At 49.5% G+C, this 21,510-nt stretch overlaps 9 protein-coding genes across 9 annotated transcripts; 5 read left to right on the top strand and 4 right to left on the bottom strand.

Moving 5' to 3' along the window:
- Positions 1–1,337: 1,337 nt before the first annotated feature.
- On the top strand, positions 1,338–2,984 carry FPRO_01620 (putative zinc finger protein white collar 2 (wc-2); the record flags this gene model as incomplete). The annotated part of the gene is made up of 3 exons (XM_031229450.1): positions 1,338–1,460; positions 1,594–2,788; positions 2,845–2,984. The coding sequence occupies 3 exons, from the start codon at positions 1,338–1,340 to the stop codon at positions 2,982–2,984; spliced, it is 1,458 nt and encodes a 485-aa protein (XP_031074853.1).
- A 961-nt stretch (positions 2,985–3,945) lies between these two features.
- FPRO_01619 (uncharacterized protein) lies at positions 3,946–5,024 on the top strand (the record flags this gene model as incomplete). Its single annotated transcript, XM_031229461.1, has 5 exons — positions 3,946–4,006; positions 4,182–4,316; positions 4,370–4,549; positions 4,609–4,790; positions 4,845–5,024. The coding sequence occupies 5 exons, from the start codon at positions 3,946–3,948 to the stop codon at positions 5,022–5,024; spliced, it is 738 nt and encodes a 245-aa protein (XP_031074854.1).
- A 156-nt stretch (positions 5,025–5,180) lies between these two features.
- FPRO_01618 (uncharacterized protein) lies at positions 5,181–7,153 on the bottom strand (the record flags this gene model as incomplete). The annotated part of the gene is made up of 5 exons (XM_031229472.1): positions 5,181–6,230; positions 6,275–6,291; positions 6,341–6,827; positions 6,877–6,979; positions 7,032–7,153. 5 exons carry the CDS (start codon positions 7,151–7,153, stop codon positions 5,181–5,183), a joined length of 1,779 nt encoding a protein of 592 aa, XP_031074855.1.
- A 969-nt stretch (positions 7,154–8,122) lies between these two features.
- Positions 8,123–9,712, top strand: FPRO_01617 (uncharacterized protein; the record flags this gene model as incomplete). Its single annotated transcript, XM_031229484.1, has 2 exons — positions 8,123–8,174; positions 8,226–9,712. 2 exons carry the CDS (start codon positions 8,123–8,125, stop codon positions 9,710–9,712), a joined length of 1,539 nt encoding a protein of 512 aa, XP_031074856.1.
- A 375-nt stretch (positions 9,713–10,087) lies between these two features.
- On the top strand, positions 10,088–10,508 carry FPRO_01616 (uncharacterized protein; the record flags this gene model as incomplete). Its single annotated transcript, XM_031229495.1, has 2 exons — positions 10,088–10,335; positions 10,385–10,508. The coding sequence occupies 2 exons, from the start codon at positions 10,088–10,090 to the stop codon at positions 10,506–10,508; spliced, it is 372 nt and encodes a 123-aa protein (XP_031074857.1).
- Positions 10,509–11,462: 954 nt separating this feature from the next.
- FPRO_01615 (putative D-lactate dehydrogenase (cytochrome)) lies at positions 11,463–13,414 on the bottom strand (the record flags this gene model as incomplete). The annotated part of the gene is made up of 3 exons (XM_031229506.1): positions 11,463–11,555; positions 11,610–13,057; positions 13,105–13,414. 3 exons carry the CDS (start codon positions 13,412–13,414, stop codon positions 11,463–11,465), a joined length of 1,851 nt encoding a protein of 616 aa, XP_031074858.1.
- A 972-nt stretch (positions 13,415–14,386) lies between these two features.
- Positions 14,387–16,482, bottom strand: FPRO_01614 (uncharacterized protein; the record flags this gene model as incomplete). Its single annotated transcript, XM_031229517.1, has 2 exons — positions 14,387–16,304; positions 16,367–16,482. The coding sequence occupies 2 exons, from the start codon at positions 16,480–16,482 to the stop codon at positions 14,387–14,389; spliced, it is 2,034 nt and encodes a 677-aa protein (XP_031074859.1).
- A 929-nt stretch (positions 16,483–17,411) lies between these two features.
- Positions 17,412–18,320, top strand: FPRO_01613 (uncharacterized protein; the record flags this gene model as incomplete). Its single annotated transcript, XM_031229528.1, has 1 exon — positions 17,412–18,320. One exon carries the CDS (start codon positions 17,412–17,414, stop codon positions 18,318–18,320), a length of 909 nt encoding a protein of 302 aa, XP_031074860.1.
- A 1,217-nt stretch (positions 18,321–19,537) lies between these two features.
- Positions 19,538–20,950, bottom strand: FPRO_01612 (uncharacterized protein; the record flags this gene model as incomplete). The annotated part of the gene is made up of 1 exon (XM_031229539.1): positions 19,538–20,950. One exon carries the CDS (start codon positions 20,948–20,950, stop codon positions 19,538–19,540), a length of 1,413 nt encoding a protein of 470 aa, XP_031074861.1.
- Positions 20,951–21,510: the final 560 nt, after the last annotated feature.

Consider the following 21,510-nt stretch of genomic DNA (forward strand, 5'->3'; position numbering starts at 1 on the left):
CAAGGGTGCGCTAAAACGGACTACGCCGATGCAGTCAACCAATAGATCCGGCTGGAGAAACTCCTGTGAGAAACCAGCCCGCTTTTGCCGGGGCATAACCTCCGGAACACAGGCTTAATTGTTGGACAAGTTCCCACGAGGCTAAAGACAAGAACAGGGGGTGTTGCCGAGCAGTGCAGATTGGGCCCCCGGACACAAGAGGTGGCGTTTCATGCCCCGTTCAATCCAAGGCAGCCCAAATTCCCATGTGTGAAAGAATCCAATTCTCCAAAAGTGCCATGTTTTACAGTGGCTAACTCCCTGATAGTCCCTGGCCACACCTGCTTTGCTGAGCTGCCCAGTCTGCCATGGCAGTCTATGGACTGATTGAGAGGGACACACACACCACAAGCCTGTTTGCTGCCCTGTCATCAGACCCAAGCAAGGGGAAACAATTAAAAGTCGCTCTCAACCTCTGTCTCTGCTGTGAACCTAAGGATCTGCACCTTTCAAAGCGACCCTGAGCCTCGCCTTGACTCAGAAAGCGGGCCATTCTTTGTTATCCAAAGACGCTACTATAAACCATGGTGTAGGTAGGTGACATGACAGATGGATATGTGCTTGCTGATATCTCTTCTCATCTTGCCCCGTCACGGCAAGTTCATCTAAAACCTTTCACAATCTTGCCTCTCACATGTCCTAAACCTTCTTGCTATACCAGGCGTCCCATCTCTCTGAGTTCTGTCAGACAGGTAACTCCAATCTGTGCCCGTGCCCACGCAACATCTCTCATGCCCTGTTCTCTTTCAAGCCCCTTCAGCGCTGCCTCTTCATTTGATTTCATCACGCCAACGGCATTTTCAATTTGTGTTGTTGTTTCTAACACTTTGTAGGCGGCTAATAGGGACCCCTTCAACTTCTTTACCACTTTGTTCCTGGCCGGTTACTCGATGCTCTTTGCTGTTCATTATCTCACTGGATATTAGAGAGGGGAAGCTCGACATCCATTTCTACGTTTCGAGTTAGATGTTGAGCTCAAGAATTTGCCATCGCCCTACCCAAAAACAAAATTGAAGGATAAAACGCACCGATACGACTCCAGAATACCTTATTACCACCAGGGTATATCTTTTCGTTTTTTTCCCCCAGAATTTCTCATGGTACTCAAGCCATCGAAACAATATTTCCAATTGGACAACTCATCCCAGCTCTTATCGCTACCGCTGTCGCATCCACTGAGTCGAGCGCTGAAGAGACCACCAAGGGCAACGCCCAAGGCCACTGGAATTGCCCTTTCCGGGTTCTCGCCCATGCAGCTTTGAGTACTCGACTGCCACATGAATGAATGCGCCGCAACCATGTCCCACGGACCACCTCCACCACCACCTCCGCCCCAGGGCACCCCTCATCCGAACAACTTCAACAATTTCTACGGTTTCAACGTCGATATTGGTTCTCTCCCCGACATGACGGGTGGCCAGGTCAATTACCACTCCCCTCCCCGCGACGCCGACGCCGACGCCGGGGCTGCGGCCCTATCTATAGTGCCCCCCCAATCGGCCAAGGCCAACGCAACCTTGATCTTCGATCATTTCGGCTAACCCGATTTTGTAGATGGGCGCTGATGGTCAGGACAACGATCTTATGGCCATACTCGATAATAGTATGCTCGGTAGCATAACAGACATTCCAATGAACCTCGAATCCGCAGATGACTCAAACATGAGCGGCTCTTTTGGCAATGGGCAATCGACCACTGAAGAGTCTGTCGCGAGAGCTGAAAATCAATTCAACACAGCAGCCAACAATGTTCCTGGCGCCGGGCCCCTCCCCGCTGGCGCCTTTGCTCAGATGAATCTCGCTGGCGCCAGCACGCTCACTGAGTTCACCAAGCGAAGAAATTGGCCCGCCAAGGTCGTGGAAGAGCTCAGAGACTTTTTACAGATTCTCGATGCCAACGGTCGCATCAAGTACGCATCACCTAGCATTCTCCAGGTCACTGGATACAGTGTAGAAGAGATCCAAGATGTGTTTCTGAAAGACCTGATCCACCCAGATGACCAAGGTGTTTTTGTCGCAGAACTCAACGAATCCATCGCATCAGGCAACCCGCTACGACTTTTTTACCGTTTCAAAAAGAAGGACGCTGAGTACGCAATATTTGAAACTGTCGGCCATGCTCACATTGCTGGCGCCAAGTTTGCCCCCAATCCAAATAACCAGTCGCCCTTCTGCCAGGCCGTGTTCATGATGGCGCGACCATATCCCACCAAAAACGCTGGACTTTTAGACTCGTTCCTTGAGCATAAGATCGAAAATGAAAGACTAAAGCGCCGTATCGCCGAGCTACGCCGTGAAGAGGAGGCCGAAAATGACGAGGCGCAAAAGCAGTGGCTGCAGAGTCAATCGGGTTGGTCAGACATGACACCATCAGAGGGAACCGGTGTCTCTTCGGGAACCTTTTACCGTCCGGGTAGCGAAAGAGGAATGACAGAGGCCGATCGAGCAGCTCTCAATAAAGCTCTTACACGCGAGAATCTCGAAGGCTCAGTCGCAGGCGGTCGGCAGGATTCGCTGAAGGATAAGATGGCTCGTTACGAAGGAGCATCGCACACAGACACGATTGAGATGTTGACGGGATTGCGATACATTGAGGGCGAACGAAGCCGGGGAATTACGACCGGTAATGCTAGCCCGACCCTGATCAAGGGCGATGCAGGAATTGCCATTCCGATGGAGCGGGACCCTCGAACCGGCGATAAAAAGAAGAAGCTCAAGACTTCTGAGGAATATGTGTGTACGGACTGTGGTAAGTGATTTTTGTTGCCGTAAGTGGCCTGCTTCAACAATACTAATATAACACAGGCACCCTGGATTCACCGGAATGGAGAAAGGGACCCCAAGGACCGAAGACACTATGCAACGCGTGCGGTTTACGTTGGGCCAAGAGGGAGAAGAAGAGAACCAGCACCAGCCATCCTCCTACGGTGGATCAATCTGTATGATCACGAGGCAACGAAATGGCTTCCAAGGATTTATCGATCTACCGGCCTGTAAGGTACATGACACGACCGAAACGAGGGCAGCAAGTAGCAGTGTTTGCCACGATACAAGACGAGCTGGCTAGAGACACGGTGCCTGGGGCACGATGGAGTTTGGGTTGAAATTGCTGATTTGGATGGCGAAAAGCGGGATACACGAGACGCTCACAGCCGGTTGTTTATTTGATTACTTTCTTTTTGCAAACTCACGACTGAACTGGATAGTTGATTTGTCACGACTGGGACTACAACACAGATACCTGGAGCGTAGGGAGCATTTGGGCAGACATAGCTGACGTGCGCGCCCTTGATGCGCCACGAATATGAATTGACGCATTGTTTGTAGTGACTGTCGTGACTAAAAGATGCAACGACATGAAAACCCATTTCCCTCTGGCTGTAGTCCCTAACTTGCCTTATTCAGTGTCGTTCGGTACAGTCAGTCAGGGTCTTGTTTCCATACGTGACGATGTATGTAGCTGAGCTGAAGCTATGATCCACGGCAGCTGAAATAAGCAATAGCTAATGCTACAGGTCCCACTACAGACCGAATGGGTTGCGTAGGTCGTGACAAGCTCCCCATAATTATGAGGGGAGCTGTAGCTTGTACAGCTGGGTCCACGTCAGACACTTCGAGGGCAATCGCAGCAAAGTATTGGATGGATAATACGGCATAAGGCACCTAACACACGGTGATACACTCTGGTAGAGGGTCAAGTAACAGTAGATGCCTTGTTAATTGAGCCGATTGGACGTCTGTTCTCCGAGCTCAAGGCACACACCCGACAGCACCTGAGACTTGGACCCCTCCCTATTTCAACTCAATCCTTTGCATCAACCTCTCTCTCATATACACTTCCCTCTCGAAACTAAACATCTTTCAATACAAACCCATTCTACATCCTCTCAAACTACAATCGCAATCATGGATAAACTCATCAACGCCGCCAAGGACTATCTTGATGACGACAAGGACAAGCGTCAAGGTATGTTAATTTCTACGTCCTCTTATTACCCCGCCAGAATCCATGATGCCCCTCATACGACCTCAGAGCGTCGAAGGGGGGTTTAAAGCAACAGTTAGCCGTTGTTTTACAGATCTCGACATTTCAACCATTACTCAAACTTCGGATGGCTTCAGCTAATTGATATTCTTTCTAGGACACCAGCAGCAAGGGCACGGACACCAGCAGGGCTACGGAGGCCAAGACCAGGGCTATGGCCAACAGCAAGGCTATGGACAACAAGAAGGCCAGTATGGCCAGCAACAGCAGTACCCTCCTTCTGGTGGCATCCGTCAGTTATTAACACAGGCTTCCACTCGAGCGAGCGAATCTAACAATACACAGAGTCTCAGGGTGGCGGTGGCTTTTCCAGCTTCCTTGGTGGAAACGTCGACTTTGATAATGCCAAGGAGGAAGCCCATCAGAAAGCGGGATCTTCTGGTGACAAGGACCTCTTTGGAAGTATTCTAGGATCTCTGGGACAGAAACAGAACAAGCTTGCTGACGAGGACCTTGATGAGGAGGGTAAGTAATAGATTTCTGTCCGATGAGCAAGACACACACTGATGACAGATGACCATCAGATGCCATCAAGCAGCACAAGAACACCTATAACGACGACGACTCCCAGCAAGATAGCAAGAGTCTGGGTACCGCTGCTGCTATGCAAGCTCTCAAGATGTTTACCCAGGGCCAGGGCCAAAGCAGCACTGGTGCCAACAGTCAGACAGCGTTCTTGGGACTTGCCTTGGCCGAGGCCAGTAAGGTTAGTTTTGATGTACAGCACACGTATAAGTCAACGTCTAATATGAATTTATAGCTCTTTGACAACAAGGCCGCATCAGGCAAGGTATCTGAGGGCACGAGCAAGGAGAGCGTCATCCAGCAGGCTGGCGAAGTCGCTTTTAAGATGTACCTCAAGAACCAGGCCGGTGCTGGTGGACAGCAGGGCGGTGCTTCTGGTCTTATGAGTCTTGCCTCTAAGTTCCTGGCTAAATAAGCCCAATAGTTGCTACGACAAGTAGTCATAAGGGGGTGGGCGCTAAGCAACACCCTTGATCACCACATGCTAAATAACAATTAAAAGACTCCATGTTCCATTTTCATTTTGCGATGTAAGCGAAAAACAGCGAATCATCATCTTAATACAACGGGTTTATGCCTTCTGCTTAGCCAGATCCGCAACATCCAACCACTCATCAGGTCGACGGCGGCCAGACTCTGTAGCGTTATGCAGATATTCTTCTGTCTCTGCTGCCCAAGCTAGGAGCTGCTCCTCGCTACCCCATTCTCCTGTAGCCATCAAGCCAATAGAGAGCTTACCCTCACCCTGATCCGGATCTACGTATCCCACAGGAGCTGAAACCGCAGGTGTGCCGGTCAAGTTGGCCAAAAAGACGTAGAGCATGTTTCGAATAGTCGTGTTGGTATCACTCATGCCGTAGGCCTGGTCACCGGGGACAATAGGCCATCCGATCAGGGGACTTGTAGGTGTCATGATTAGAAGGCCAGGGTGTTTCTGGAATAAGTAGGCGAGATGTTGCATGATGAGCTCTCGTAAAGCGCCATATTTGAGCATATCAGCTGCAGGAGTCCTGGTACCGACAGACATCACGACTTTGTTAGCGGGCCCTACCAGAGAGAGCCAGTCAGCGGGATTGGGAGTTCGTCGGCGGGCTGACTCGGCCATTTCAGTGATACAGACAACACTGTGTGCAAGTTGCGCCTCGGGGATGTATGGGATAGTGATGTCGATGATCTCATAACCGCACTTGTTGGCGAGGTAATTGACCGCCCTGTCACAGACCTCCTTGACACGGGAGTCAGCCTTGTTCCACCAGTCACGGTAGATTCCCATGACCTTCTTCTGGCCCTTCGGCGGCGGGTCAGAGCGAGCAAAGCGGCTTTGGATTTGACAATCTGGGTTTGGCTGGGACATAACGCGGTAGGCAATAGTCAGGTCTGATACAGTAGCGGCAATAGGACCGGTGATACACATGGTGTTATTCATAAACATAGTTCTGTTATGTGTGGTCTTGAGTCCGTAGACGCCATTGAAAGTGGGAGGGATGCGGATACTGCCTCCCGCGTCAGTGCCAACGGCGATAGGGACAACACCAGCTGAGACAGTGGATGCGCCTCCTGAGGAGGAACCGCCTGGATAGTAGGATTTGTTGAGCCAGTTAGTGGGTGTTCCTTGTGCAGCCTGGATTTGTCAGTGGTGTCTTGTACAAGGGGGCCTATGCGTACATTGCATCCGCTGGTGTCTGATCAAGGTCAGTAATTGCAGTAGAAAGACCTTGTATATGGACTTACCGGAGCCAAGCTCATGCATTGCATTCTTTCCAATGACTACAGCACCAGCTTCCTGGAGTTTCTTTACTGGCCACGACGATTCTTTCTGCTCCTTGAAGGTTTCAATGGAGGGGTCATATTTCATCCCAATGTGGTTATGAAAACCCTTAGCATCAGTATCATCCTTGACACCAATAGGTACGCCGTCCAATACACCCAGTGGCTTGCCAGCGGCATAACGCTCGGTTGATGCTTTGGCAGCCTCGAGGACTAGGTGATCTTTGCCGTGGTTATCAACCCAACCATCAGAATACTTTCCATCTGGTCTGGAGATTTGGGGGAGGAGAGCTTCAGCGACTTGAAGAGGTGTCACTTGACCTGACTTGTACATCTCATGGTAGTCACTAGCCGTGTAGTAGCGTGCTTTGGAATCTGCATACTGGGACTTGAGAAGCGTGGGTTCAAAGTCAAGCATAGGCTCTGTAGGGCCCAGGGGAGTTACGGTAGGCTGAGGATGTTAGCTATGTGGGATTTGGTATGAAGTAATGACCGTTTACATGAAACCTGTAGGGAACATCATCGAGAGCAGGAATATCTTTGATAGTGCCAAAGTGGGCATTGTCCCAGAAATATTGCTGAAGGAACCCAACTTTGGCGATGCTACAAGACTTTAGCTTTGGTAAGGATATGAGTCACAGGATATAAAACTCACAGATTAGCACCAATTACGAGAGGAATGCCTCGAAATGTAGGGTTGTTTTCGACTGTGGGATTGTATGTAGCTGCTGGAGCCTCAACAGGCTTGGGATAGTCGGCAAAGTCGGAGGGGGCCATGGTGGAAGATCCGGGCCCGCGATTGTGTTAGTCTGAGGAAAGATTCTGGGGTAAGGAGGCCCGTAGCGTTTATATAAATGGCAGAAGCAGAAGGACAAAGAGTTATGCCCCAATAGAGCAGGTCTGGAGATAAATAAGAGGTTCAACTCTTTCCTAAGCTAAGCTGAGCTTAGGCTGCATCTGCTGTTTACGACCCCTAGAACGCCAACCTAGGCTACCCCACACGAGGTTCATGAATAAGATGCCATTTGCCGAGGCTCGTAAAAGATCGATCATGAAGAGAAACTAGAGAAAGTATTCAGGAACAATCTATATTTGCATGGAGCAGTCGATTTTTCGATACGGAAAGACCAATCACACTAACTCAAGCGGAATTCAATTCATTGGACCGCGTTTCGTCCGTCACTTGGATGAGACGCCATCACAAGCGATACAGCGTCCATTGTTTAGAGTAACTAATCCTTGCACATTGAACACACAAGCATTTACGCGTCTGACGCAGAATTCATATAGACCAAAGGGACGGGTCGGTCAAATAAGACCAACAACGAATCAATTGAATGAATGATTGAAACAATAAAGTCCTCAGGCAAGATGAGCAGCATCTAAAGACCATGTGGTTGCCTTACGTCATCCCAAACTACCTCACTAGGTCCCTCCCTTTAGTGCGTTTAGTGCCCCGCGTCACAGCATCGCATCACATGGCATCTTTGTCACTCCTCACTCGATAAGCTAAGACTCCAACAGCAACAGACACCGTGACCGTGGCCGTGACCGTTTTCTTTTGATTTGATCTCATAACTCTCCATGGCCTTGCTTTCTAAATCTTTCTCCTAACAAAAGACTCGTCCATGGTCAGCAACATACAGTCTACAAAGCTCTCCTAGGAGCTCAGCTCTTACAGCTCAACCCCTCCAGGGATAGCTTCGCGATAAGCTACCTAGTATCTACAATAACATCGCCATCAACATGTCACTCTTTACCGCGCAGCTTTATCCTGGCCGAGCACTAGGCTTCCTAGGTATGGTAACAACATCAGAAGACTTGGTAACATCTATTGACGTATTTGCAGTCCTCGGCGCAACTCTTCACGATGTGCTTACCCGTCTTAAAGCTGAACCCCAACGCTTCCCGAAGATCGAGCTACTGTACTCCCCTGACCAACCTGTCACCGAACCCGTCGGCGTCGAACTCCCTGGGAATGGTATACGATTAAGATTTGACGGCCCCGAACAGCGTCTGCGTCTTGTCGAGGTTACCGACTTTACCAAGAATCACATTACCTTCAAAGAGCGAGATCTTGTAAAACCATCTGCTGGTACCCCTGGGTCTCCTTCACCAGGCGACTCGACTTCAGGTCCGACTTTCCGACACATATACCATAAACTCCTCGGCCCTACGTACGCCGGTGAATTTATTCCGCCATCTAGTGGACACGATAATGGCATCTATGTCCTGTCCTATCCTGGTGTTGCCTTTAACTTTCCACTTAATCCTTCCGAGTATTCGCCCGAGAAAGACGTAGTGTCGACGTTCGCATCGGCATCTAGTCAAGTCGCAACCTCGATGGCTATCTTTAGTGGTGATTCCTGGGCTGATGCTAGACCGACTCTTTGGACTGAGATTTTGCCCAGCATCAAGTCAACCACCGTGGTTCCTCGAGGTAAAGATGTCTATCCCGACGAAATTTCGCTTGTTCGATTACATGGAGCTGGAAAGATTCAGCTTTTCAGGAAATGGACCAGCAACTCTTTCTGGATCACCCTTGGCGAGACCACACCTCAAGATCTCCTCATGGAGTTGGGGCCTCCCAATGCCATTTATCGCAAGAATGATCAGAAAATGGTTATTCATAAGATGCGTACCGCAAGCAACGCCAAAGGTCGTCCAGATGCTGCTGATATAAGCCGACCTGAAGATCTCACCGATACAGATCAGTCTTCCATGCACGAGGGGTCTGATGCGTCCGACAATGAAGAAGCCGTCGATGATCAGATCGGTCTTAACACAAACGGCGAATGCTTTTATAATTATTTCTATCTTGGGTTCGACATATTAATATCGACTCGTGTACCCCCGTCACAAGCTCCTCCTGGTAGCTTAGGCAGTGAAGCAGGGGATCAGAACGGCATCATATCCCATTCTCCCGATCGATTAGTAGCCACAAAGCTGGTGCTACATGGTAACATACCTGGCTCATACGAATTCAATCGTCATCGCCGTTGTCGCTGGGAAATTGCTTACCTGGACTCTCTAAATGATGGCAACGGACCGACAGATTCGGAAACGTCTTTCCCACAAATAGAGGACCGTATGAATGCTGCATGGGCATCTGCATTCCCACGAAATGAATCTCAGCAAAGACAACGCGGCATGGTTCTTAATCGTGGCTGGGGCGATAGTCCAGGCAGTAGTTGTGAGTTCTTGGGAGGGTGGGAGGAGAGCGGCGCAAGGAGAGCAGAAACAAACGGTGATTCCACGACCACGCTGTATGGATTCCCAGGGCTGGTATTTGAAGTTTTGAAGAATGGGCATGTCAACACTGTCACAGTGTTTTGATCTAGGGCGTCACATATGGATCTTGTTTGGGGGAGTTAGTATATGGTGTTTGGGAAGAGTCGATATGATGGCTCATTTTCGTTTGCTTCGATACCTTTGTGCATATGATCTTAGATTTCCTGTGAATTTGTATTGGCCGGTTGTTATTCTTGTATTGTTCTTGCTACGTTACCATTGTCTTGCAATTTGATGAACGAGGCACGAGATGCGGGAAAGTGCATCAAGAGAGGTAAGAGCTTCCACAACTACATTGCTCAGTGCACTGCCTTTATTCACTGCCAACCTCGACTCTTTGCACTCTCGCTTCCCATCGCCAGTTTATATACATTTCTACAGCAAAAATTTCTCTTCTTCGTTCGCAACCAAGAAATCACCATGTCGCCAACAGAAAAGGAAAACACTACAGAGCCGGTGGACAAAGAAGTCATCCACAAGTTAATCAACGAGCTCGAGGGCAAACTCGAAGCTCTGTACACCCTCAGCGAAGAGGTCAACAGGGGTATTCTCGAGAGCAAAGATGCGCTCGAAAGCCTCCGCGAGAAGCGCGTCAAGCTTATTAGAACGCGATTGGACCAGATCTTCCAGCAGTGGAATATCGGTTCTCTGACTAGCAACCATCAACCGTATGTTACCCTTGACCTCTGCGAATCCGATGCTGAGTGCGGTTTTTAGTTCAACCCAGAATCAGGGTCCGAATCAGAGTCAAAATCCGGGTCTCGGCCCTGTTCAAGGATCGAGCCCGGCGCCGACTCAAGCTGGGATCAACCAACAAGGGCAGTTCGGTTTGCCATGGTAGATACTAGATTGGTCGGTATGTGAACCATTTATCTTTTGTGACACAATAACGAGGCTCTTGCTAATGTTGAATTGAAGGAAACTCAGTCAACAAACTTTCTAGTAAGAAGATGGTGGATCAGACTATGAGCCAGTGAGCCAGTATATTGCGTTATAGCATAGAAGAAATAGGCCATTATCAGCCTTATATAAATCACACTCCGAGATCACGCGATACTTATCGATATTCCCGTAGTATAGGGCCCTGAAGTGTGTGTATGTTGTACTCCTATATTTCATCCGCTGTAAGTTGGTCTTTCACGGTGCCCCAAGTAACTGGAAAGGCACAGCTATTGAAAGATCCCCGCGAGCAAGGCCATAGCCTCAGTATTCAAGTTATGGTGTTATGCTGCTGTCAGTATGATCATTTATTGCTCTGGATCAACTGAGGTGTGTATGTTTTCGGGCATCTTAGATAGGATCTGGGGGAAGAAGGAATTTCTCGATATCCTTACAAGTCTGACTCAAGTCTTATATAAAGATTGACTCACAATATAGTTATGCAGGCAGCCCGTGTTATCCAGGAGCTGACTGCAATAAACCCCTAATAAGTAATATGAGCCCAAGGTAATTGCAGGCAACTATATTGATTTGAAAGTAAAGTGTGGCCGCCGAAGGTCATAGGGCCTTTAGCACTTTGAAAGCAATACAAGAAGAGAGAGTACATTTTCGAGTGCAACATATGACTAACAACTACATCAACTGCTAAGAATCAATAATGCACCATCTTTATAAATCGCAAGGGTGAACTTTGTCAAGGTTTCTGCTAAACTGATCTTATACACAAGCTTTTGCAAAGACGAGTCTCTGTGACTGCCGTTCAAGCCATCTATTCCTACATCGTACACGCTACACCAGGTATCATCATGCTCCTTTTCCTCCTATCCGTTCCCATATCATGCGTAGTCATTAATCTCTACCATTCGTCGACCTCTCCCTTCTTGGGTTTTTGTACCCGCACAACCTTGTCACAGTTGAGCAAACATAGAGGATCGAAGGCCTTCTTGATCTGCAATGACTGTTAGCAAGCTGCTCATTTCAATATATGGGCAATATTTCTTACCTGTCGCATAGCGTCAACTGTAGACTCGCCAAGCTCATGAGGGAGATAATCCCGCTTGACAAGTCCAACACCGTGCTCACCCGTCACGGTACCCTCCATCTCAACAGCCTTCTTGACCATGCGATGCACAACAGCCTCGGCCTTTGCACGCTGAGCATCGTTGTACAGCAGAATGGTGTGGAAGTTGCCGTCACCGACATGTCCTACGATAGAAGCAAACAGGCCACTCTTTGCCATATCCTCTTTGGTCTCCTCGATCAGATCTGGTAGCTTGCTCATGGGTACAGCAACATCACCTGTCCACACGTGGTCACCGGGCTTCTTGACAGCTGTGGTACTCCAGAGAGCCTCTTTCCGTGCACTCCACAGCTCGTCCTGCTCTTCTTGGCTCTTAGCAAACTCAAAGGTCTTGCTGCCAGCCTGCTTAGCGAGCCCCTGCACTTGGGCAACCTGCTCCTTGACACCGGCAGGAGTTCCAGCGAACTTGAAAAAGAGTGTTGCTGCCTCTGTCCAAGCTCGCGATGTCATGCCCGCATCGTTGATGCACTTCATCTGGTTGTCGTCGAGAATCTCGACAGCAGCAACGGGGATGCCCTGGGCCACGACCTTGCTCACACAAGTAGCAGCATGACGGATCGAGGGGAAACTGCAGACAGCGACGCTGGTAGACTCAGGCTTGACGGTAACCTTGAGAGTAGCCTCAGTCACGAGGCCAAGAGTACCCTCAGAACCGATGAACAGCTTGGTGAGATCGTAGCCAGCAGAGCTCTTGCGAGGTCGCTGCCGGGTCTTGATGACAGTACCATCAGCAAGAACGACAGTCAAGCTGAGAACCCACTCGCGCATAGTACCATAGCGATAGGCGTTGGTGCCACTGCACCCAGTGCCAATCATACCTCCAATCATAGCACCAGGGCCAGGGTCGGGAGGGAAGAAGAGACCCTCATGCCCCAGGTGGTCGTTTAGAGCTTCCCAGCCCATCGCAGGCTGGACGACAACATCTAGATCCTCTTTGTGAAGATTGATAATCTTGTTCATACGGCCAAAGTCGATGGAGATGCCCTTGCGGGTAGGTGTAAAGTGACCTTCGAGACTGGTACCGCCGCTGTAACCTGTAACGGGAATTTTGCGCTTATGGCAAACCTTCATAATCTCAGACACCTCTTCAGTGCTTGAAGGATAGACAACGCAAAAGGGACGGTCTTCGGGGCCAGCTTGGTGAGAGGACCAGCTGGATGTAGCATGGTGTTCGAGGTCGTTCTCGGCGGTGCTGACATTTTCTTGGCCGACAATCTTGACAAAGTCGGCCCAGGCAGCCTGCATGTTCTCGAGCTTCGTGTTGTGCTTGGGAGCTTTGGATTTGTTGAGGGGTAGTGTCGACGTAGGCTCGGGGTCTCTTGGCCAATATGTACCAAGCCAGTATGAGATACCGACGCCCGAGAGGAAGACTATCATTTGTTAGATTTTTGGTCTTTAAACGAGTGATTGAGCGTACCAAATGTCACCATCCAGTTCCTTGTAGGGTCTGTCATGTTGCGCCACTCCTCGTACTTCTCTCTCTGCTCCCGCTCACGTCTTAATCGAGATCCAATACTGCCCATGACCTGTCCTTGGAATGTCCTTCCCACCTTTGTCTCGTTACTCTGTCGGGCGGGGGTATTCTTATTCGGCCTTTCAGGCTCGATCTCGGTAGCGTAAGAGCGGGAGAAAGAAGCAGGCAACCTCGTAGTTCGACATCTAGCTGTGGTGGGTGTCCGCAAGCTCCGGAGAGCAGCACGCTGAGCGCGCAATTGAAGAGAAGCCATGACGATGTAGCTTGTGCGCGGGCAGAGGTTGAAAGTCAGTAGCAGGAATAATTAATATGTATAGGTCGTAAAAGGGTGTAGAGGAGCTGGTCGAAGCTGTAGGAGTGTGTCGGGATAAGAATTGGCCGAGGAGGAGACGTCGATGTTGAGCTTAAGTGTTGAAGTCGACGGCAATGGAAAATTGTTAGGACGGAGATGGAATACCGCACTATAATTCCCGACCCCCACACCACGGGGCCTTGTTTCGGACGTCTTCAGGCCCTGGGATCGGCTTCGATTAGATCTGCTACGGCGTGGAGGCTTTTGTCTAATTCTCATTGGTTGTGTTATTCTATTTCCTCTTATACTTGCCTTTTTCGTTATTGTTTCCTCGGTATAATTCAGCAGTCGCGCTGTGCAATGTCCGTCTTCTCAAATCTACGATCCCGATCCGTACCGGCCGGGCGCGGAGCTTCTCACTCAGTATTGGAAGATAGGATCTATCGATGGCTGAATAACTGACCAAAGTGGATGCTCAATGTGATTTCAAGGATCAATATTGACTATAGAGGGGGCACTTTGAAGAGCAATTATCACATCAAAGCACGTCACCGCCGGCCTCGGCCAGTTTCACTATCATGTATTACCAATCCTGTTCCAATGAACCTCGAATCAAGTCTTTATTCTATATTATATGTTCTGAAGCAGTGAATGCTTTCACGTATCCATATAATGAATTACAATAGCCGAGACGTCAGATCTTCGGAGATTGGCCACCGCCGTTGATGAACGTCTCAGCCGCATTCCCCAAAAAATATCGCGGAGACCAAGTCCGCTCTCTCAATGCTTCCATCCCGACGCCCAGAAAACTGTCAAGCCTGCCAATCATGTGCTGTGTATTGTCCCGAAACTCCGTCCGCCCGTTTTATTGTTGTTGTCATTGTTATCATAAGTACCATAGTAGCTCTTCGCATTCAAAGGTACACGAAGTGATCAGATGCTGCCGTGTTGCACAAGCTGAACAGTAAAAGTCGGCGTTCCACTCTGCATATGGTCAAAATAGGCTGCCAACTCATCATCTCCTTGTATCTGAAGGGGTAATTCGTTGCCCTTGGGGTCCTTAATGATGCCCTCGATACGAACGCACATCGCCCCGGGAAACTTGGCAACCGCGACCTGTCGTAGCTCCTGGATTGATTGTGAAGACATTGTAGATATCCACAGGCTGGTATTGGCTGGATATGTCGAAGTAGGGTGCAATCGCATGAATACTGCAAAAGATGATGGCACGGCAGGTACTGAAGGCACAGGCGAGAACATTGTATTGGACGCCGATGCCGAGAATGGGTGCTGCACATATTGCTGCTGCATATAGTTTGCCTGTGGTTGATTCCCTAAGTACATCGATGAGCTGTACTGAGCGTCCATGGGCACGGTGTTGGTAGTGGACGAGCCCAGCATTCTATGGGGTTGGGGTAGGACAGCCTGAGAAGTGGGCATGCCCAGAGCCGGTAATTGTACCTGTCCTGGCCGTTGTGGTGCTGGTGGCTGTCCGGGTGTTGTATAGGCAATACGTGAATCGACTGGCTCATGGACAGGCTCATACCCGTTGTCATCCATGGGCTGGTCTATCATCGGATGCGCAGGTGAACTGGACCCTGGGGCTCCCCTCTCCGACATTCCGAAGGCATGGGGGTTCTCTATCGCTCTTTGGGCTTGTTGTTGATATATGCTTGGTTGGGCCTCGGTGAGTTGCGGGTCCTGAACAGTATCTCGTGGTTTGTCATTCTGAGACTTGCGCTTTGGTGACTCCTTCTGCTTAGGAGCTTTGCCACTCTTGGTGGTCTTGGATCTCTTCTCGTCGCGTCTTCTCTTGATCACATCTCGAGCGACGATCTCGACTGCCTTAACTTTTCGGCGAGATGATTCATCGTTTCCATGAAGGGGGATTGCCCTCATCCGTTCTGACTTCTCGAGCCATCGCTTCTTCAGTTCTTCCCATTGCTCTGGGGTTCCATCAGTTTTACATGTAAACTTTGCATCGCATAGAACTTCATGCAAAGCAGCGCGGATTTCATGAGACTCTTCTGGGTTGAGACCTAGCTCGTTCTTTGCATCGACGAGAGTCATTCTAGTATCCTGGTTGCGTAGACGCTTGGTCACGTCAGTGCAAATAACGTCCAAGGCAAGCTGCTTTCTCTCAAGGTCCTCTTTGGAAAGCCACAGGGCCTGTTGTAGATGTGGGCGCTCATGGATCAGGCGGTTCTTAACATAGTCCCATCTTCCTGGTCCAGCTTGGGTTTTCTTGACGATGGACTCTTCTTGACAGATTCGAGCAAAACACTCGCGAGCCTCTGCATAAGTGGTCGCATCGAGACCGAGGGCTTGTTTGGAATCGTTCAGGGTCATTTCAGATGGGAAACGGACAATGTGTTCTGATTCAGTGAGATGTTGACGATTCCTTCGGCTTTGTCTTTTGCTAATCTTGCGTGGTTTGGGTGTTGTTGGGACAGAGATGGAATCTTCTTGCGTTGAGTTTTCAGGAGCATATATTGTTGGCTGGTCAAGATCTCTGGGTTCTTGGTCAGGCAGTGGAATGGTCACGTCTCTGTCGTCTAGTGAAGTATCATCCTCGAGATTCTCATCATCAGGCTCAGCATCACCACCAGATCTTGCTCGGTCACCATTTCGAACTCTAAGAAGCCATCGATTGCGGGCACGCACTCTCATGAGTTCACGGGAATTGATGTCAAAGCCATCCTCATCAGTAAGGATTCGTAGCATTTCACTTTGAGGGACATTTCTCTTCCATAGCTCATGGACGCGATTCACAAGTCGATCATCCTTGTGTTTTAGTCTTTGTTTTGTAGGAAACTTCCATCGACTAAACTGAACTTGAAAAGCGCGTTTGCTGAAATAGGTCGTGTAAGTCAAGTCGAGAAGAGCGGTCACTTACACTGAGCGAGCACTTACCTCGGCGTGAACTGGTAAACATTCTTCATGTGCACCATGATATCTTCGAGGGACCGACGTTCATTGATATAGAGTTGATAGCACACATCTTTGTGTGGTTCCCATTGATAGACCATGATTCAATACTCGAGACAGCATAGTCTCTCTTGCGTTTGCGTCTTTGGTCAGAACGGCTCAACTAAAACTTGGAGCTTGTGGAGAGACTTTTGCATTGGTGGTTAATCTGGGCTTCCGGAGTTTTTTAGTTTTTTTTGGCTGGTCAACCAAGGATTAGTCATGTGTGTACGGTGTGTCTAGTGGTGAATGCACTGTGCGTGCTAATAATTGCTTGATGATGAACTTGTAATAAGCGATGTTATTTAGATATGATGATTGAATATGCAAAAGGTCCAAATACTGCATGAGTGGCCTCAGTGTACGATTCATGGATTAATATTTAATGAGAAGTAAAAATACTAACAGGATACAACACTTAAAGATAACTTTGAAACCCATTTGTACCTTAACGGCTATATTGGACTTTAGAATAAACACCTTTAGAATAAAGATGTGAGAATGGCCGAGGGCAAAGGTCAAATAGATAGCTTAGAATGATCCCGTTCACATTTTCTAAGTGGAAATGATCCGAATAAATGCTCTTTTTGGTTCTCGTCAAGACAACAGGAGGCGGAATTCAAGCCGCTTGACGATGACACTGACGATCTCGAACTAATAAGGCCAATACACTTTCATGTGATACTGGCATTCACATGCTCTCTCATTATCAATCCTCTTTCATTTATTTTCACATTCTTCTTTACTTACTTGAGAAGCTAGGAACTATATACAACACCGGGGATAATCAAGCGACACTCACTCGACACTTCTGCACTTATTTAGATTGCACCTCGTCTCAACCTTGTAAGTCAAGAGACGCTGTCACCATTCCGCGGCTCAACTGAAGAAGCCCAATCAATTCGTCGCACTCTAAATCAACATCGTCCTGGCCTCAGCTTCACTTCTTCATACCATACTTCGTTTATTACTCACAATACCAAGAATCGCAATGACATCGCCTTCGCTTCCCGACAGCTATGCAACCCTCAACCTCCCAGCCCTACAGCTCTTCCATCATCCCCCCTCTTCCAAAGAAGTGACACATGTCATAGTCATAAAGCTTCACCGTCCTGAAGCCCGTAATGCATTCACCGACACAATGGCGGCTTCGCTCTCCCATGCGCTCAACACACTCTCTGTTGATCCTCGCGTTCGCGCTATAGTTCTCACTTCGTCGGATCCAAAGAATCGCATGTACTGCGCTGGTATGGACTTCAATGAGGAGCACGCGTTGGGCAAAGACGCTGCTGATCATCGCGACTCCGGCGGCATTGTCACTTTACCCATGTATCGATGCAACAAGCCTGTCATCGTCGCCATCAATGGCTCTGCTGTTGGCGTGGGTATCACAATGACTCTCGGCGCCAACATCCGCGTCGTGAGCCGCGATGCCCAGATCGGCTTTGTGTTTGGTCGCCGTGGTTTCAGCATGGAGGCATGCAGCAGTTTCTTCCTCCCACGCCTCATCGGAACCAGCCGTGCACTTCACCTCACCACCACTGGCGCTGTCTACCCTGCCACCCACAAGCTCTTTGACGGTCTCTTCAGCGAGATTGTTGCACCTGAAGACGTTCTTCCCACAGCGCTCAAGATCGCGGATGAGATAGCGGCCAATGTAAGTGGTGTTTCCGCGCGGGTAATGAAGGACATGATCTACAGGGGTGCCTCGTCGCCTGAGGAGGCGCATCTACTTGAGAGCAAGATATTTTGGGACTTGTTCACAGGTAAGGATGCGAAAGAGGGAATGAATAGCTTCTTAGAGAAGAGGAAGCCGGATTTCACGGGAACTATGGACAAGAACGCGCCCAAAATCTACCCTTGGTGGACGCCTGTTGATATTGCCAGGCCAAAGCTGTAGTGATTCACTGCTGGAAACCTGTCTATTGCTGTATTTTATGATCACTTTGATATCTATGCCTCACAAATTGTACTCCCTTTGTTTTGGTGCAAACTCATCACCAAACTTCTACAGAATACTGCTTCGTGATGCCCACAAATGCATTTCTCCTCATTCCTTAGTGAGACAAATATCTGCATTCATCTCCAGCAATAACGCTCTGTCTCATAACCCCAGATTAACGTCTCCATAGATAGGACTCGAGCAATGGTTTAGCGCTGAACCATCAAAAAGAGGTCATGAGATCCATGCCTTCAAGACCCTTGTCTAACTAAATCCTCCCCACACTTAGGATCTCCGTTAAGCCGACCCACTCTCTGCCAAAGGCCGCAAACGAACGTCATGTGCAATTGATCGATGTCATGTGAAAGGGAAGCAGAGGAGGCAAAGCTGAGCCACTCTGATACACACGTACGATGGATTCGTCTTCTTCTTGGCCCGACACTCGAGTCACTATAATTGGGGGCTGTGCCACTTCACAGGATGTTTGCCAAGAGAGGGAGGAGACGTAACGTTAACGTGAGTGAGGCAAATTGCCGGCCATGTCTGTTCATGTTTTGATCCGGTTCTATGGTAGAAGCGCCTAAGCCGTTCCATCCGATATGCCACAGCCGTACAAGCCGGGCTGGAAATGATACTCGAAAAAAACAAGAAACAATGCAACAAATCGTCCCAAATCAAAGAACAAAGTTCTTGAGTTCATCCCGCGTAGCTTGAGTCCCTTGATGCAACCATGCACGCCAATCGTAGAAGTAGAAGAAGAAAAAAACAAAGTGGTAAACCCCAACTCCTTGCCTATAAAATGTCAAAAGATAACGTTCCTCCTGGTCGTGAAAACTCGCTCGTTTCCATGCGACATTGCTCCAAAGGCCGTGAGTGCGTGTGCGTTATACGTGGGAGAGTGGGAAGTGAGGGATATACTGCTTCCCGTAGGTGAAATTCAAGGTATCGTAGTGAAGGATATGGCTAGCTGTAAATTTGTGCTCGCCGAGTATTTGCCGAGGAAAGCATTCGTAGATTCATCGGCGAGGGGTATATGGTGATGAGCAGTATGCGTCAAAGGCGCTAGTCTGCTGTCGCGGCTGGTATTGCTGATAGGGAGTTCTGACAACGAACCCCTTCTTTGGGCCAGAGAATTTGGTCTTGAGTTTGGTCTTGGTCTCGCTGGTAAAATTCTCCTATCTTCGACCAAGCTTGAGCAGTCGCGTTCTCAACCACAGAACAAAAGCGGTCCAAGCACTGGTGGTTTTCCGCTTGGTGGTTTTGGTTCGGTGAGTCGATTGAAAGTGCACATCGTCAGCTCTAGCGCCAGGTGTCTGGCCTGTAGGCACAGTGTCGTAGCTGCGGGTACCAAAGTCGACCTTCTCGTTCTCGGTGGTCAAACCCAGACCCACGCCAGTGCCGGTAGTCTTGCGAGAGATCGAAGGCCGAATGTCAGTACTACTGGACACACGATCACACGAGATTCGAGAGGTTCCAAAGCTGCCTTTGCGACCATTCTTGTTGAAGCGGTGGGCTTCGCGACTCTCTGCACGTTCCTGCTTGCGGATCTGCTCACGGGCGTACTTCTCCTCCTTGGCTCGTTCTTTTTCCTGAAACTTGCGGCGGGCCTCGCGGACGTTCTCCTGGCGGGTAACAGTGTCCACCTCGCTGCGTGAGCGGAGGCGGAAACCGCTCATGTCGAGAGAGCTCCGGAGTGGCGACATAGCGTTGGAAGATGTAGACGCAGCGATCATCTGGGGTGAAACAAAGGAACCAGAAGGTGGGCTGGTGCTTGACGCAGAGTCGAGAGCAGTGGTTGAGCCTGTGTTAAGGTGGAGGTCAGATCGGCTGCGAGTCACGATGCTATGGGGCTTTCGCGCAGATATTCCTGGGGCGGCGCGGCCGTTGGTAGTGATGCGCAGCGGTTGATTCACATCTGATAACGAGCTGGTGCGCTGACTAGCAAGAGAGGGACGGCGGGGCCGGGAACCAGAATGATAGGCACGAGTCGAAGTCTGAAGGCTCTGAGAGTCGAGGTTGTCTTCGTTCTCAGTTATCGTGGGAGAATAATCGCGAGGTCCGGTGGTATTGTCCAGGGATGCGAGCGAGTTGGCGTAGGAGAGAGGTGGTGTTGAGGTGCGCGGCGTTTGTTGAAAAGGATGCACAAAGGAGCCGTTTCTGCCACCGCTAGCAGAAGTCGCAATAGAAGCATGAGAAGTGCCACTGGTAGAGCGAGCATGCCCGTGCGAATATTTGTTTGAGCGAACACCTCCATTGCTCAGATCCGTGGCAGATATAGAGAAGCTGACATCGCGGGCGCGGGCGGCAGGTGTTGGCAGTGCTGATGCACCTGCCGTATAAGACGAGTCGTCGCCGTCCACATTATACGAGGAATAACCAGATTGGCCCTGCTCGTCCCAGCCGCGATCCAAATCGAGAGAATTCTTTTCCGAGTGGGAGTGATGCGATTGCAGTTTCTTGAGGATTGGCTTCACGGCAGGTCGACTGCGAGGTTTTGTTATTTTAGCATGCCCATGGCCGTGTTGATTACCATGCCCGAAGCCGTAACCGTGTAGGTGACCCGGTAACGAACTGCTGGTCTGCGCCATTGCCATTAAAAAACAGGCAATAGTGTAGGGGAGAGGTTGAAGAAGAACCCGGAAGGGTTTCAGAGGGTGTCAAAGAGGTATACGAGGGGTTTTGTGTTGTGTTGTTGGTGTTGGTGTTGTTGGGCGTCTTGTCGCCGTTGCACGGATACGGGCGCAGCGCAGGCGGAGGGTGAGGAGTCTGTCGCACGCCCAGCGTATCTCAGAGCATCATGAAAGAAGTTGACTTCTCTTTTCTTTCAGGTTGTACAATGAACAGACAAATCACCTCCAAACACACACGCACAAAGGGTTCTTCACAGAAGATACACTCTCTTCGCTCTCTCAACGACCAGCGTATGCAAGTAAGTAAGTAAACAAGATAAGAAGAACTGACGAGCGACAACAACAGGGAAATGTCGCAAAGAAAGAGAAAAGACTCGGACAGGTCGGGTCGGGGAGGCCTGGCCTTAGAACTATCAGGGGTGTTCCCAGGTCCTAGAGAACCGAGAGTAGGTACTCCGTAGTGGGTGGGGTTACTGCTATCAAGGAGGAGTCCGGGCCCGGCGGTAGCGGTAGCCTGT

This window comes from Fusarium proliferatum (genome assembly GCF_900067095.1).
Source record: "Fusarium proliferatum ET1 genome assembly, contig: FPRO_scaffold001, whole genome shotgun sequence".
Classification (NCBI taxonomy): domain Eukaryota; kingdom Fungi; phylum Ascomycota; class Sordariomycetes; order Hypocreales; family Nectriaceae; genus Fusarium; species Fusarium proliferatum.